Below are 16,121 nucleotides of genomic sequence, written 5' to 3'. Positions count from 1 at the left end.
AAAAAAATTTGATATCAGAATCTACAGTAATTAGAAGAGTACAGAACTATCCACAAGAAACAAAAAAATTCAAATAGTTATATGGAGGATATGGGTTAAGTTTAGATTCCTTAAACCTCAAACCACAAACTAGACTCCAAAATGCTTGATACTTTTTTTAAACATAATTTTGGCTTCTATATTAGTTTTTAGTTTTTTTTTTAGAAACCAGTTTATTATAATTTACAAGAGGTATGACAGGGTGATGAAGTGGAGGCAGATTTACTATGAAGCTGAATTCATAGATAACATTTAACAAGATTGCTCAGTGCCTCAGAAAATATTAGTGCGTAATTATATACAATAAAAGGAATTCAATTGGTTCAATTGGAAATCACAAATCATTGGAAAAAAACAAAATAATTGGCAAAAGTCTTTATAGTAGTTGTGCTATTTTATGTTATAATACACAGAGCTGTAACATCCCTTAAATTGGGCCTACCTGTAAACCAGGTTAAAAAAAAATATTAATCAGCCACTATTTTGAATGAACAACTGTACTTTTTGATTGTAAATGGGCACAATTTCAGCATTTAAGACTAGTGTAAATATATCCTGGAAAAAAATTCTGAGACTAATTTGCCATTTGGGCAGCTGCTTTTATACCAAACACAATAACACCAATGACTACAAGTAAGGTTGTATGTTGGCCTAAGCTGACTAGGCCTGTGCCCAGGGCAACCGGTTTTGAGGGGAAGTTCTAGGGCATGATTCCAACTCACTCCTATGCTCTCCAAATCATTTATTTTTTACTTCTATTACAAATTAATGTGGGCAGTGCATGACCCCTCCATGTACACTTGGCTCCTTGTCATAAGGAATATATGAGGCAACTATGAGCTGACATTATTGGATTAAGGAGTTTTGAGGCAGTAGACTTCTCAGTGTCTAGGGCAGCACAAACACTAAATACACTGCTGACTACAATACTACATCTCAGAAACATGTAATTTAAGAGCCCTTCACTTTGTATGCACCCTGGTGGGTACTGCAGAATACCTGGTACCTTATTAATAGAAGATGAAAATTCTAATAATTCTAATAATCTTGAAGGCAGCAGAAACAGTACATTCTGGGTCAAGGCAGACTCTACATTTTAAACATAATTGATGAGTGATTTATATTAATGAAACCAAAATTTTTTGAAAACACAATTAGTTTGTCCAAGGAAGACAGTATTTAATAGAAGAAAGAATGGATTATAAAATTAAGCAGAAACATTTTCTTAACTTTTCACCTTAAAAATATAAAGATGGTGCGGATAACTCCTGCCAACACTGCCTCAACCGCATGACTTCCAAATGCAAAATCTGTTTAGTCACCTGTATTTCCCTTATGTTGAGGTTTGGATTATTATAGCTAGAGGTCTGCTGAAAGGCTTACTGGCAACTGCAAAGGAAGTTCTCATGTTCCAAAGTGATGTGCACCATCCATCTCGGCTAGCTAGCAGCATTAACCAGATCACTACATAGCAATGCAATTAACCCATCTGCACTAATACTAAATCAGTGCCTTGGATTTACTAAGATTACTAGTGGAGCGGTAACAATTACGCGTGAGTGAAAAGAGGTTTATTGCGAGTGGCTTCGGGTTTTCAGCTTGTATTACAAGTTGAAAGTAAACGCTTGAGTGCAATTGAAGTTAACGCTTGTCGGGATAGCGCGACCTCAGAGCTATGGTTAATTGTTTTGTGAAACAAAAAAGTGTCACAAAACACATCAAAAATACATTACAAAGTACATCATCTAATAAAAATTATTTAAAAAAATATTAAACAAAATATATACGTATATAGGTATAAATGTGTATTTGTGCAAAAAACCCCATCATATATATAGAAATTTATTTATGAAGAAATAGAATATATTCTTCTATTTTTATGTTGGGTTAGCGCACTAGAGAATATGCTATAGGGTTTGCGCATGAGTAGGGTGTCAGGTTTTTCCCCCACATTTTTTGCTCCCTTGACTTCTATGGGGAAATAGGTAATCGCACGCGCTATATTCTAAGTTTGGATCTTTACGTGTCTGGTTAGCGCATGAGAGAAAACAGTTTGCTTTTAACTTGTAATATGAGTGCTACCCGACATGCGCAAAAAGCTTACTTCTAGCGGAGTTAACACTCGAGTGGGAGCGTTAAATACCGCTCCACTTGTAATCAGGCCCTTACTTGATAATTCAGAGTTTGGATTAGCAAAGACAGAGCTACAGTGTATAGACTAGGCTGCAAATCATTCTTAAAAATGATCTTATTTATTTTATTTAAAGGTAATGAAAAAAATCTTAAAATTGCTGTTTATATCTATCTATCTATCTATCTCTCTATCTATCTATATATATATATATATATATATATATATATATATATATATATATATATATATATATATATATATATATATAGTTTGTAAATTACCACGGGAATAGGGCCCTCAACTCCTCCTGTATTTGTTAAATATTGTATCATCTTTTTTATTTTTATCTTTTGTACCCATGGACAGTGCCGCAGAATTTGTTGGCGCTTTATAAATAAAGTTTAATAATAATAATAATGTTATATATACAGTATATATATTTTTTTTATTGAAAGAAATGTCTTTCATGATTCAGATAGAGCATACAATTTTAAACAGCTTTTCAATTTACTTCTTATATCTAATTTGCTTTATTCTCTTGGTATCCTTTGTTGAAAAGAATACCTAGGTAGGTTCAGGAGCAGCAAAGCACTACTGGAAGCTAGCTGCTGATTGGTGGATGCACATACATGTAACTTGTCATTGGTTTACCTGATGTGTTCATTGGTGCACTGCTGCTCCTTCAACAACGGATATCAAGAGAATGGAGCAAATTTTAAAATCGAAATAAATTGGAAAGTTGCTTAAAATTGTATGATCTGAATTCTGAAATAAGCATTTTGTGTTTCATGCCCCCTAATGATATATAGCATGAATTCATAAAATAATAATAATAATTTATTTAGCACTACAAATGTTGTATGGTGGTAGCTCAGAGGCAAATTTGTTTTGAGTCACATTGGGCACTTTTGCTATAGGTTTGACAGCCCTGGTATAGGCTGTACATAATAACATAGGGGTTAGAGATATTGGAGGGGTCTTTTCTGTCTTATGTCAACGCAGTTTAAAGTGTATTTTGCTTGTATTTAACAGTAGTCAAAGCAAACAAAATTCCAACAGATCATTGAAATAAATGTTCATAATAAATGTCAATGCACAAACTAAATTACTATCATTGGTGTTTTTTATTTTAACAGTTCTTCCCACAATAAAAAGAAGCTATATTTCTATGCATTTCAGGCATTGTGATTTGCTGCAGAAACTTGTGATTCCTTGTGAGAGAGTTTGTATCTGGCGTGTTAATTAGTCCAGCATGTCTGAAGCAAAATGTACTTTTAGTCTCTAGCGCATCTCACATATGTAAAGAGCAAACATTTTCCAGCCAGTGGATCTAGCAAAGAGAGATGCCAAATGTATTTCACAAGCCAGTCCTGCCTCCCCTGGCACATAACCATTTCCAGATGTGCAGAGGGAAAAAAAGCACATCACGGAATCCTAGCAAAGAGCTGCCTTGCAAAAACAAGCAAAGGAGAAAACAAACAAGGAACTCGAACTTCAAGGGACTGTGTTGTGCTCACAGATCCAGGCAGACACAAAGCAGCCTTTGCTGAGTAGAAAACTCTTTGTGATGAGAGCAGCTATTTTAACTTCACAAGGAAATTGCCATGGACTTTAGTAAATGTATTTATTTGCAGTGCATCATTAAATCTTAGCATATAAATATACAACTTGTATTTTTACAAGGACAATGTGTTTTCTTTATTAAACAATACTGACCCTTTATTTCCCAGAGGGGGAGCTAATCAACCTGTTGCAGTATATTAGTTAATAGTTCCTATAGGCACAAACATAATACCCATTCTACATGAAGTCTTATCTGTCTGCTATATAGTAAGTATACAGCTCCAGCTGTGATCTGAATCTCTGCACTCACGGGTCTTACCTTTCATGGTGGCAAAATAGGAATCGCCCAGGGAACTTGTTATTTGCAAGGTGCAGGCAGAAGTTTAGTTTTCTTCTAAGTTACAGTGTTTCCATGATGCTTGTAACCATCCGATGGAGGAGCCCTACTGGTTTTAGGCTTCCTCTTGATCTGCTTCAGTCCTTTAAATGTCTGCACCACCCTGTTAGGTCCTCAGCCACTGCTTACAGCAGAGATAATAGCCACTCTGAAGCTGACTTGATGCTGAGTTTTACTCCCTCCTACTCTGTCATTCACAAACTTTATAAGAACAGACCAGAGTTTGTAAACTACATTTGTATCCCTACAAGTGAAAATCTGTAGAAACCAATATCCAAGTACAGGAAGATTTTAAGTATGCTTAGTTATTATGCAACCATATGCTTTTTGTACATTTATCTGAGCCCTCTGCCACTCCCCTACCTCATCTTCCATCCCCTCCCTTTTGAGGTCTCATTAGGGTGTCACTACAGGAGGTACAAGAGATATTTGGCCAAGTATCATATGGAGAGGGGAAACAGGATGGGGCATAACATACCATACCTCTCAAATTCCCCTTAATCTGGAGAAAAGTGAGAAGTTAAAGAAGTACAGAGAATGCAAAGCGTTGGGTTACTTTATTATACAGGCACAGGGGAAATGGAACCTGGATTTAATTAGTTTTGAAATTAAAAACATGAGTACATTTATTTTAACCTTTACAGAACTGAAAGGTGGTAGAGTTTAATAAAAAATTACTTTTCCCATGCATCAGTATACTTTATATATAACAGAGCTTAAACAAGTTAACGGGATATGAGACCTGAAGTAAAGTGTTAGGGCTAGAATAAAAGTATAATAAAGCACATGTAAAGCATATTCAAATAAAGTATTGCATATATATAGATATATAGATAGATAATACCAAATATATGTTTATTATTGAAAGTGTTTTAAAGGGATAAGGTATAAGACAAGCTGACTGGGAAGGAATATACACACACCTTTCAGCCCTTCCTAGTCAAACACCTTGTCATATAACATATCCCTTTAAAGCAATGTTAATTCTTTTTTTGTTTTTAAAATTCTATATCAATATTCTTGATATATATATATACTGTATATATATATATATATATATATATATATATATATATATATATATATATATATATATGTGTGTGTGTGTATATATATATATTTATATTATGTTATGTATATATTATATAGATAGATAGAAAGAGTTAAAAATAAAAATAGAATTTTGCTCTGAGTGAAGAACAATGTTATTTTTTTAAAGGGAGAGTCTAATCCAGAATTTAAATTTTTAAAAATATAGATAATGCCCTTTATTATCCATTCACCAGTTTTGCATAACCAACACTTTTATATGAATACACTCTTTACCTCTGTGATTACCTTGTTTTAAGCCTTTGCAGACTGCCCCCTTATCTCAGTCATTTTGACAGACATGCATTTTTGTTAATCAGTGCTGACTCTTATATAACTCCACGGAAGTGAGCTGTCTAGATAGCACACATGAACTAGCAGTGCCTAACTGTCAAAATGCACTGAGCTAAGAGATAGTCCAACTGCTTAAGAATTGGCATATAAGCCTACCTAGGTTTAGCTTTCCCCAAAGAATACCAGGAGAACAAAGCAAATTTGATGATAAAATTAAATTGGAAACTTGTTTAAAATTGCATGCGCTATAGAATTTAAGAAAGTTTAATTTAGACTAGACTGTCCCATTAATGCCCCTTCGGGTTAGTGAACTTGGCCTTAAACACCTTCGGGTTAGCACACCAGAGAAAGTCAGAACAGGGTTTACGTAGTGTGCGCCATAGAAACCTATGAGGAGAGGGATTTAATACGGCCGTGCAATCTGACTTCCAGATGTTAGTGCTCCTAAGTCTATAGCTCTCGTGCAAACTTTCAACTTGTATTATGAGTGCAAGAATAAGAGCGCTATTGATTTAACTTGTACAGTGTTAGAATTCAGATGATAAAATTTACTATTTGCTATTTGTGTGTCTTTGTACCATCTTGCAATTTATGCAGAAAATGAGAAGTTATAAAATATTTAAGCATAAAAATGTAGATAAGTTTCAACATTAGACAAAATGTTATTTTTCCAGAGGAGTGTTATTTTGGTAATGTACGCATGCTTCTACCCCTGTCCCAAAAACAGATGCATAAAAATATAGATTTTCGCCAAATATTATGTTTTTTCTCTCATACTGTTCTCCCATTTATGGAGAAACATTGATCTATGAGCAGCTGCTGCAAACAAAAACACAACACAATGAAGATAGCAGTTGCTCCCAGATGATCATTATTACTATAACTATTATGACAATCAGTTGACAGTTATAAGGACATGAAATCCCTCATATGAATGTTATGACCGCACTAGAGATTGAAGTATATATTTCTGTTGTGTAGGGGTAATAAAGGACCAGAACACCCAAAATAGAACTAAATGTGGGCTGTTTTCCACATTAATCTCCTGACATGCTGCCCACTCAATTGTAAGAACAGGACTGCTGCTCTCAAATAAGGGGTCTCAATATCTTAAGGTATTGTGAAGAGCAACATAGGGGATACCTCAACCCCCCTAATGTTGGTCCATATGTCTATGGTCCAGACAGGTGATCATTGTTGCCATAGTGATCATCTGAAAGGCACAAGGGCATTTAAAGGGATAGTCAAGTTAAAATGGAATTTTAAACAACTTTTTAATTTACTTTATCATCAGATTTGCATTGTTCTCTTGGTATTCTTTGTTGAATGCTAAACCATGGTCAGCTCATAAACTAATTTCTAAACACTTTGAAGGCCACCTTTTAGTACATTTTAAAAGTTTTTCACAGTTCAGCAGTGCTAGTTCATGTGTGCCATAAAGATAGCATTGTGCTCATTACCATGGAGTTATTTATGAGTCAGCACTGATTGGCTAAAATGCAAGTCTGTCTAAAGAACTGAGATAAAGGGGCAGTCTGCAGGGGTTTAGAAACAAGGTAATCAAAGAGGTAAAAGTGTATTAATATAACAGTGTTGGTTATGCAAAACTGGGGAATGGTTAATAAAGGGATTATCTATATTTTTAAACAATAAATCTTTTCAGGTAGACTGTTTCTTTAATCCCTCATTAAAAAGCACTGAGCACAACTAAAGTTATCTAGTAGACAAGTGATCTTAATATCTATGTCACTCACCTGCAGGAGCATGAGATCCCTCATTTGAAAGTTAGTAAAACCCTCTCTCATGCTTGGGGTATTAGGTGTGTAATCGTGTTTTATACTGTCTTTAAAGAAAAACAGCTATTACCTCCATACGGTAAATACATTAAGGGGACAGTAAAGTCAAAATTAAACTTCAATTGATTGGATGGAGCATGATATTTTAAAGAACTTTCCAATTTACTTGATAAAAGTTTAAATCTTTCCAGAAAGAAATCTGCTACTCATTTGAAATTCAAACTAAGTGCTTTTGCACTGTCTTTTTATTATGCATTCATTGATTATGCTGTTCTACTTTGTTTAGTTTTCCTTTAAGGCAGAAAGGGTCACAAACTGGGGGTTATTGGATGCTGGGTGAGTGTTGGATTTTTTTAAACAGTGGGGTCAAGAGTAGCTGTTAGGTTATTTAAATGGTGGGTGTTCATTGATTTCTTTATGGGTTGGTATTTTATTTGGGTGGGATTTCTTTATTAGTTGCTACTTTATTTGGGTGGGATTTCTTTATGAGTTGCTATTTTATTTGGGTGGGCTAGATGTATGTTAAAGGGTTATATGGAGTTTCTGGACGCTGGGGGCTCCCTGTGTGTTAGAATAGTTTGCAGTGGGGGTCGTATAGGTAGTTTGTTTGAATACTGGAGGTGTCCTGTAGCTACTGAGGATCCATTGAATATGTTTATTGGGGTTAGTAATTACAGGTGGTTGCTGTAAAGCTTTATTCTGGTAGAGGAAGTCTGCGGGTTAAGGGGTTAATTCTTAGCAGGCCAGTATTGATAGGGTAAATGCACAGAAGTGGTAACAGTATTTATGAAGAACTATGGAGTAAGAGGTTACTTAAGATCAGCCGTCTGGTATGTTTAGGATTCTTGCAGTGGGGGGTTTCAGTGAGGCTTAGAGTGGCAGATGGTGATCTGGGGGTATCACTTTACCGATATAATACAGGTATCAGTGCCTTTAGTCCGTTATGGGTGGTCACTAGTTATTACCACCAACCTGAAAGAGACATTATTATTTCATGTCACTACACTATGGTGATTTACCCAACAAAACTTAGCTGGTCTTAAAAATCTGCTGTCACAAATTTTTGCTACCAAAAGTAGTTCTTGCGGTTATGTAAAAATGTTATCCTTTCAAACAGGCGAATATTAATTCCCATCTCATAGTCTTCTATATAGATTTCACTGTATTAAAATGCAGGATAATCCATCACAAAGATTCTGTCAACCAAAGTGAGGTAGAAACAATAATTTAATTACAAACAAACTTCTTAGGTTTTTATATTAATGTACTGAATAAAGGTGTATTTTTATAAACATTCTTGTGGTAGGGCTGTGCTTTTTTCCTGTTTCCTGTGTAGGAATCACTTCAACTAATTATAGGTGAGGTGGGATGCATTGGCCATTACAACACATTTTATAAAATACATTGATTAAAATAACAATGTACAATCAATATAAAACAGATTATAAATTACTAATTCTTTAAAAAAGATAAATGCCTCAAATCTACAAAAATGCACAAAGAAGCAAAGATATAAATATTTTATCCAGGAATGTGTCTGGAATGAGAGTTCTCTGTGTGCTGCAGATGATGTGTGTTAGAGGAGAAGTGGAGAATAGGGGCAAATGAAAGCATTAGAAAAACACTGGGCCAGATAATAAGTGGATCGGTATTTAGCGCTAATGCTTGAACGCTAATGCCTTTAAAAGTAAACTTGTAACATGCATAGGATAACGTATGTATTGCAAGTTGAAAGTAAAAAATTAATGCGAAAGCAAAACCTGATGCACTCTAACTGTAGGACTTTAAATATTGTGACCACGCTAACTTCTTCTCCCCATAAATTTCAAAGGAGAACGCAACTTAAAAAAAAAACTAACACTTATGGCTTGTATGCTAACTCGACACCTCGTTACACATACAGCGCTAACTTAAATTGAGTAATAAATATTTTACATTCCTATGTCCTTCACATAAATGTTATTTTTATTTATAAATGTTTATTTTTTTTATATGTATGATGTTTTTGTAATATATATATATATATACAGTATAGATATAAATATATCTAGGCAAGTATCCCTGCTTGCTTTTCCCCAGTAAAACTCCATATACATTGTTACCATTGCAAACGAGGATTCTGGGTAAGATATGCAAATACCTATGCAGCAATCAGAAATCTATCTGCTACTGAAGAGTTCTAATAAGAACGAAACAGGCTGTCTAGCAGTGATTTCTGTATTTGCTGCAATCACCCTATTAGGGATCTCTGTGTTAACATTATTTAAAGCAAAAAGTCTGAGATTTTGCATATCTAATTTGCATATCTTACCCAGAATCCTCGTGTGCATTGGTAAGAATGTATATGGAGTTTTACTGGGGAAAAGCAAGTGGGGATGTGCTAGTTTTCTATGCAAATTTTTTATATTGATTTACTTTTGAGACATGGAGGATTTTAATCTCAAACTTTTATCTCCACCATATGTTTAATGAATTTTGATTTAACCCTGAAATGAGCTTTACCTAAGCAGTAATCAGAAATCTATCTACTACTGAAGAGTTCTAATAAGAATGAAACAAGCTGTCTAGCAGTGATTTCTGTATTTGCTGCAATCACCCTATTTTCTCCACCATAATTTTAATGAATTTTTATATATATAGATATATACAGGTATAGACATATTTATATATATATATATATATATATATATATATATACATACATACATATTTAGAAATACAAAGAACATTTTAGTGCTGCGGAATCTGTTGGTGCTCAACAAATAATCGATAATAATAATAATAATTAATTTTTTTCTAGTGTGAAGAACATAACATTAAAAAACATTTAAATATGTACAATACATTCTGTTACATTCTGTAACGTAAAGGCAGCAACTTTAGTGTCTTTATTTAAACCTTAGGTGCCATAAATTTTTAAGGTGAAAATCCACTTAATTTCCCTTTTAAATAATATTGATTCTAAATTACCACCTCCCCAAGGAATATTAACCTTCTCTATAGCTACCCACTGTGATTCTTTGGGATTAGTGTGATAGGAATAGCATTTTTATAATGTATAGGAGATTAGTGTCTGTTTACTTTAACTTATCTTACCCTGAATCAAACTTCCCCAATAGATCTTTTGACTGTCTTTCATCATGTGATTAACTCATTTAGTGGAATCAGCTGAATGCTCTGTCCTATAAATCTGTGGGGAAGCATTGCTGGGTAAGTTAGCATTATTGTAACATCACATGTTCACATCTCTTAAAGGGACATTATACACTAGATTTTTCTTTGCAAAAATGTTTTGTAGATGATCCATTCATATAGCCCATACAGTTTTTTTTTTAAATAACATTGCTCTGATTTTCAGACTTCTAAACAAGCCCCAAAATTTTAGGAGAATACCGACGTATACCTACTCCAGCTTTCTTCTGTTTATGTAAAGGGGGAGGGGGAGTGCCTGCTTTTTCCCACTTTCAGTGGGTGTTCCAGTAACCTTTTAAACAGAGCTAAACTGGAAGCTTCTAAGTAAGTTTTTAAATGTTTTTTTTTGTTACTGAATTTTTAGATCAGTATCTGTGCATATTATTCTTTATAGTAGTGTCTATTACATGCAGCTATATGAAAATTGGTGTATACTGTTCCTTTAAGTGAGCATTTATAAGTGAGGCATTAAGAATTGGGCAAAATAATTGTACAAGAACTAGAACAATGCATGAACAAGGCACAATGTACTAGGCAAGTGCTGTTGTGTCTTATGTGTTTCACTGTTTCCCTCTTTTGTAAAAATACTTCAAAATTGCTACCTCTTGTCTCTATAACAAACTTCCCTATTCATTTACTCCTTCCCACTCACCACCTGCACTATTCATTAGCCCATCTCTTTTACTCTCACCTCACTTTTGCTCTCATGAACTACACACATTCCTAAACACTCTCTCTCCTCCCTATACCTACCGAAAACTACAAATCTGTATCTTATCTTATGTCACCCTCCATCTTGCTCAAACTAGCTGCTGACAATATCTCCCCTAACAACTTCCTAGCCTTCCTCACCCTTATGTGCCTTTCCATAGACTTAGAAGCACTCAAATTTCTCTTGCGTCTAAATCCAACAACCCCTTCACTTGAGCATGCTGAAACTCTTGCTCTGTTTGCAACAAGCTCACTTCTATCCATGACCTCTTTATCTCCCACTCCTTCAACCTTCTGGCTCTAACAGAAACCATGCTATCTCCTTCAGACACAGCACCCACTGCTGCATTTTAACATGGGGGTCTCCAATTCAGCCACACCCCTGGGTCTGAAAATAGACAAGGAGGTGGTGTAGGTAGGTATTTTACTTTTAACAAATACAACCCATTTCTTACCTCAAATTTTCCTCATTCAAAACCCATATGATTAGCTTATTCTCTCGGCTTTCTATCGGCTAGATTTGGAGTTTTGTCGGTAACGACCCGCGTAGCTAACGCTGGCTTTTTTCTGGCCGCACCATAAAAATAACTCTGGTATTGAGAGTCCACAGAAAGGCTGCGTTAGGCTCCAAAAAAGGAGCGTAGAGCATATTTAACGCAACTGCAACTCTCGATACCAGAGTTGCTTACGGACGCGGCCAGCCTCAAAAACGTGCTCGTGCACGATTCCCCCATAGGAAACAATGGGGCTGTTTGAGCTGAAAAAACACCTAACACCTGCAAAAAAGCTGCGTTCAGCTCCTAACGCAGCCCCATTGTTTGCTATGGGGAAACACTTCCTACGTCTGCACCTAACACTCTAACATGTACCCCGAGTCTAAACACCCCTAACCTTACACTTATTAACCCCTATTCTGCCACCCCCGCTATCGCTGACCCTTGTATATTATTTTTAACCCCTAATCTGCAGCTCCGTAAACCGCCGCTACTTACATTATCCCTATGTACCCCTAATCTGCTGCCCCTAACACAGCCGACACCTATATTATATTTATTAACCCCTAATCTGCCCCCCACAACGTCGCCTCCACCTGCCTACACTTATTAACCCCTAATCTGCCGACTGGACCTGAGCGCTACTATAATAAAGTTATTAACCCCTAATCCGCCTCACTAACCCTATAATAAATAGTATTAACCCCTAATCTGCCCTCCCTAACATCGCCGACACCTAACTTCAATTATTAACCCCTAATCTGCCGACTGGAGCTCACCGCTATTCTAATAAATGTATTAACCCCTAAAGCTAAGTCTAACCCTAGCACTAACACCCCCCTAAGTTAAATATAATTTACATCTAACGAAATTAATTATCTCTTATTAAATAAATTATTCCTATTTAAAGCTAAATACTTACCTGTAAAATAAATCCTAATATAGCTACAATATAAATTATAATTATATTATAGCTATTTTAGGATTTATATTTATTTTACAGGTAACTTTGTATTTATTTTAACCAGGTACAATAGCTATTAAATAGTTAATAACTATTTAATAGTTACCTAGTTAAAATAATAACAAAATTACCTGTAAAATAAATCCTAACCTAAGTTACAATTAAACCTAACACTACACTATCATTAAATTAATTAAATAAAATATCTACAATTACCTACAATTAAACCTAACACTACACTATCAATACATTAATTAAATACAATATCTACAAATAACTACAATGAAATAAACTAACTAAAGTACAAAAAATAAAAAAGAACTAAGTTACAAAAAATAAAAAAATATTTACAAACATAAGGAAAATCTTACAACAATTTTAAACTAATTACACCTACTCTAAGCCCCCTAATAAAATAACAAAGCCCCCCAAAATAAAAAATGCCCTACCCTATTCTAAATTACTAAAGTTCAAAGCTCTTTTACCTTACCAGCCCTGAACAGGGCCCTTTGCGGGGCATGCCCCAAAGAATTCAGCTCTTTTGCCTGTAAAAAAAAACATACAATACCCCCCCCCAACATTACAACCCACCACCCACATACCCCTAATCTAACCCAAACCCCCCTTAAATAAACCTAACACTAAGCCCCTGAAGATCATCCTACCTTGTCTTCACCATACCAGGTTCACCGATCCGTCCTGGCTCCAAAATCTTCATCCAACCCAAGCGGGGGCTGGCGATCCATCATCCGGCGGCTGAAGAGGTCCAGAAGAGGCTCCAAAGTCTTCATCCTATCCGGGAAGAAGAGTAGATCCGGACCTGAAACCATCATCTTCCAAGCAGCATCTTCTATCTTCATCCGATGAGGACCGGCTCCATCCTGAAGACCTCCACCGCGGACCCATCTTCATCCGGCGACGTCCAACTGAAGAATGACGGTTCCTTTAAGGGACGGCATCCAAGATGGCGTCCCTCGAATTCCGATTGGCTGATAGGATTCTATCAGCCAATCGGAATTAAGGTAGGAATATTCTGATTGGCTGATGGAATCAGCCAATCAGAATCAAGTTCAATCCGATTGGCTGATCCAATCAGCCAATCAGATTGAGCTCGCATTCTATTGGCTGTTCCGATCAGCCAATAGAATGCGAGCTCAATTTAGTAATTTAGAATAGGGTAGGGCATTTTTTATTTTGGGGGGCTTTGAGTAGGTGTAATTAGTTTAAAATTGTTGTAAGATTTTCCTTATGTTTGTAAATATTTTTTTATTTTTTGTAACTTAGTCCTTTTTTATTTTTTGTACTTTAGTTAGTTTATTTCATTGTATTTATTTGTAGGAATTGTATTTAATTTATTTATTGATAGTGTAGTGTTAGGTTTAATTGTAGATAATTATAGGTATTTTATTTAATTAATTTATTGATAGTGTAGTGTTAGGTTTAATTGTAACTTAGGTTAGGATTTATTTTACAGGTATATTTGTAATTATTTTAACTATTTTAACTATTAAATAGTTCTTAACTATTTAATAGCTATTGTACCTGGTTAAAATAATTACAAAGTTACCTGTAAAATAAATATAAATCCTAAAATAGCTATAATATAATTATAATTTATATTGTAGCTATATTAGGGTTTATTTTACAGGTAAGTATTTATCTTTAAATAGGAATAATTTATTTAATAAAAGTTAATTAATTTCGTTAGATTAAAATTATATTTATTTTAGGGGGGTATTAGTGTTAGGGTTAGACTTAGCTTTAGGGGTTAATACATTTATTAGAATAGCGGTGAGCTCCAGTCGGCAGATTAGGGGTTAATAATTGAAGTTAGGTGTCGGCGATGTTAGGGAGGGGTTAATACTATTTATTATAGGGTTAGTGAGGCGGATTAGGGGTTAATAACTTTATTATAGTAGCGCTCAGGTCCGCTCGGCAGATTAGGGGTTAATAAGTGTAGGCAGGTGGAGGCGACGTTGAGGGGGCAGATTAGGGGTTAATAAATATAATATAGGGGTCGGCGGTGTTAGGGGCAGCAGATTAGGGGTACATAGCTATAATGTAGGTGGCGGCTCTTTGCGGTCGGCAGATTAGGGGTTAATTATTGTAGGTAGCTGGCTGCGACGTTGTGGGGGGCAGGTTAGGGGTTAATAAATATAATATAGGGGTCGGTGGTGTTAGGGGCAGCAGATTAGGGGTACATAAGGATAACGTAGGTGGCGGTCGGCAGATTAGGGGTTAAAAAAATTTAATCGAGTGGCGGCGATGTGGGGGACCTCGGTTTAGGGGTACATAGGTAGTTTATGGGTGTTAGTGTACTTTAGAGTACAGTAGTTAAGAGCTTTATGAACCGGCGTTAGCCCAGAAAGCTCTTAACTACTGACTTTTTTCTGCGGCTGGAGTTTTGTCGTTAGATTTCTAACGCTCACTTCAGCCACGACTCTAAATACCGGAGTTAGAAAAATCCCATTGAAAAGATAGGATACGCAATTGACGTAAGGGGATCTGCGGTATGGAAAAGTCGCGGCTGAAAAGTGAGCGTTAGACCCTTTTTTGAGTGACTCCAAATACCGGAGGTAGCCTAAAACCAGCGTTAGGAACCTCTAACGCTGGTTTTCACGGCTACCGCCAAACTCCAAATCTAGGCCTTAATGTGTTGCAGTCATATACAACCCCCCTGGCTCTTTAACTCAATTTCTAGATTATTTTGCTCCCTGGCTACCATATTTCCTCTCCTCAGACATCCCTGCTCTCATTCTTGGGGACCTCAACCTCCCATTTGACAATCCCACTGCCTCCTCTTCAAAATAACTTTTGCAACTCACTTCCTCTTTCCGTCTGTCCCAATGGACTGACTCTCCCATTCTCAAACAGGGTCACTCCCTTGATCTGATTTTTAGCTATCAATGCACTCTCTCAAACTTCACAAACTCCTCTTTTCCTCTTTCTGAACATCATCTCCTCACTTGCAACATCACATCACTCTCTTCAACTCTCCCTCCTTATACCCCTCACACCAAACTCCACAGAAACATTAAGTCACTAGATCAGCAACAGCTCTCAAACCCCTGCTCTCTTCCATCTCCACCATTTCCTGCCCTGACCAATCTATATGCCACTACAATTCCACCCTTACATCGGTCCTTGACAATTTGGCCCCTTCTAACACAGCTCGGAAGTCACGCACTCATCCTCAACCCTGGCATACTCCTCTGAGACGCTACCTATGCAGATGTTCCTGCACTGCTGACTTTCTTCAATAAAAGTTCATCTTGAACTCCTACTATTCTGCCCTTGCACTCTCTAAGCAGGATTACTTCTCTAATCTTATCTCTACTCTTTATACAAACCTAAATGTCTGTTCTTCGCCCACCCCCACCTCCTATTACAACTAAGATAATAGCATTTCTTTATTCTTATTATAAAATCAGATTGTAAGCATTTCAAA

At 35.9% G+C, this 16,121-nt stretch overlaps 1 protein-coding gene across 2 annotated transcripts in view; it reads right to left on the bottom strand.

Annotated features, from left to right (window-relative positions):
• The window catches only part of COLEC12 (collectin subfamily member 12), a 254,612-nt gene extending 250,189 nt beyond the window's left edge, over positions 1-4,423 (bottom strand). For both annotated transcript variants that reach the window (XM_053714964.1, XM_053714965.1), the window contains exon 1: positions 4,056-4,423. In XM_053714964.1, coding sequence (XP_053570939.1) covers positions 4,056-4,062 — 7 coding nt within the window. In that variant the 5' untranslated portion in view covers positions 4,063-4,423. The remainder of the gene's footprint in view (positions 1-4,055) is intronic.
• Between the last annotated feature and the right edge of the window lie 11,698 nt (positions 4,424-16,121).

This window comes from Bombina bombina, chromosome 5 (genome assembly GCF_027579735.1).
Source record: "Bombina bombina isolate aBomBom1 chromosome 5, aBomBom1.pri, whole genome shotgun sequence".
Classification (NCBI taxonomy): Eukaryota; Metazoa; Chordata; class Amphibia; order Anura; family Bombinatoridae; genus Bombina; species Bombina bombina.
Note: the sequence above shows the minus strand (reverse complement) of the source record. Positions and strands in the feature narration are given on the sequence as shown.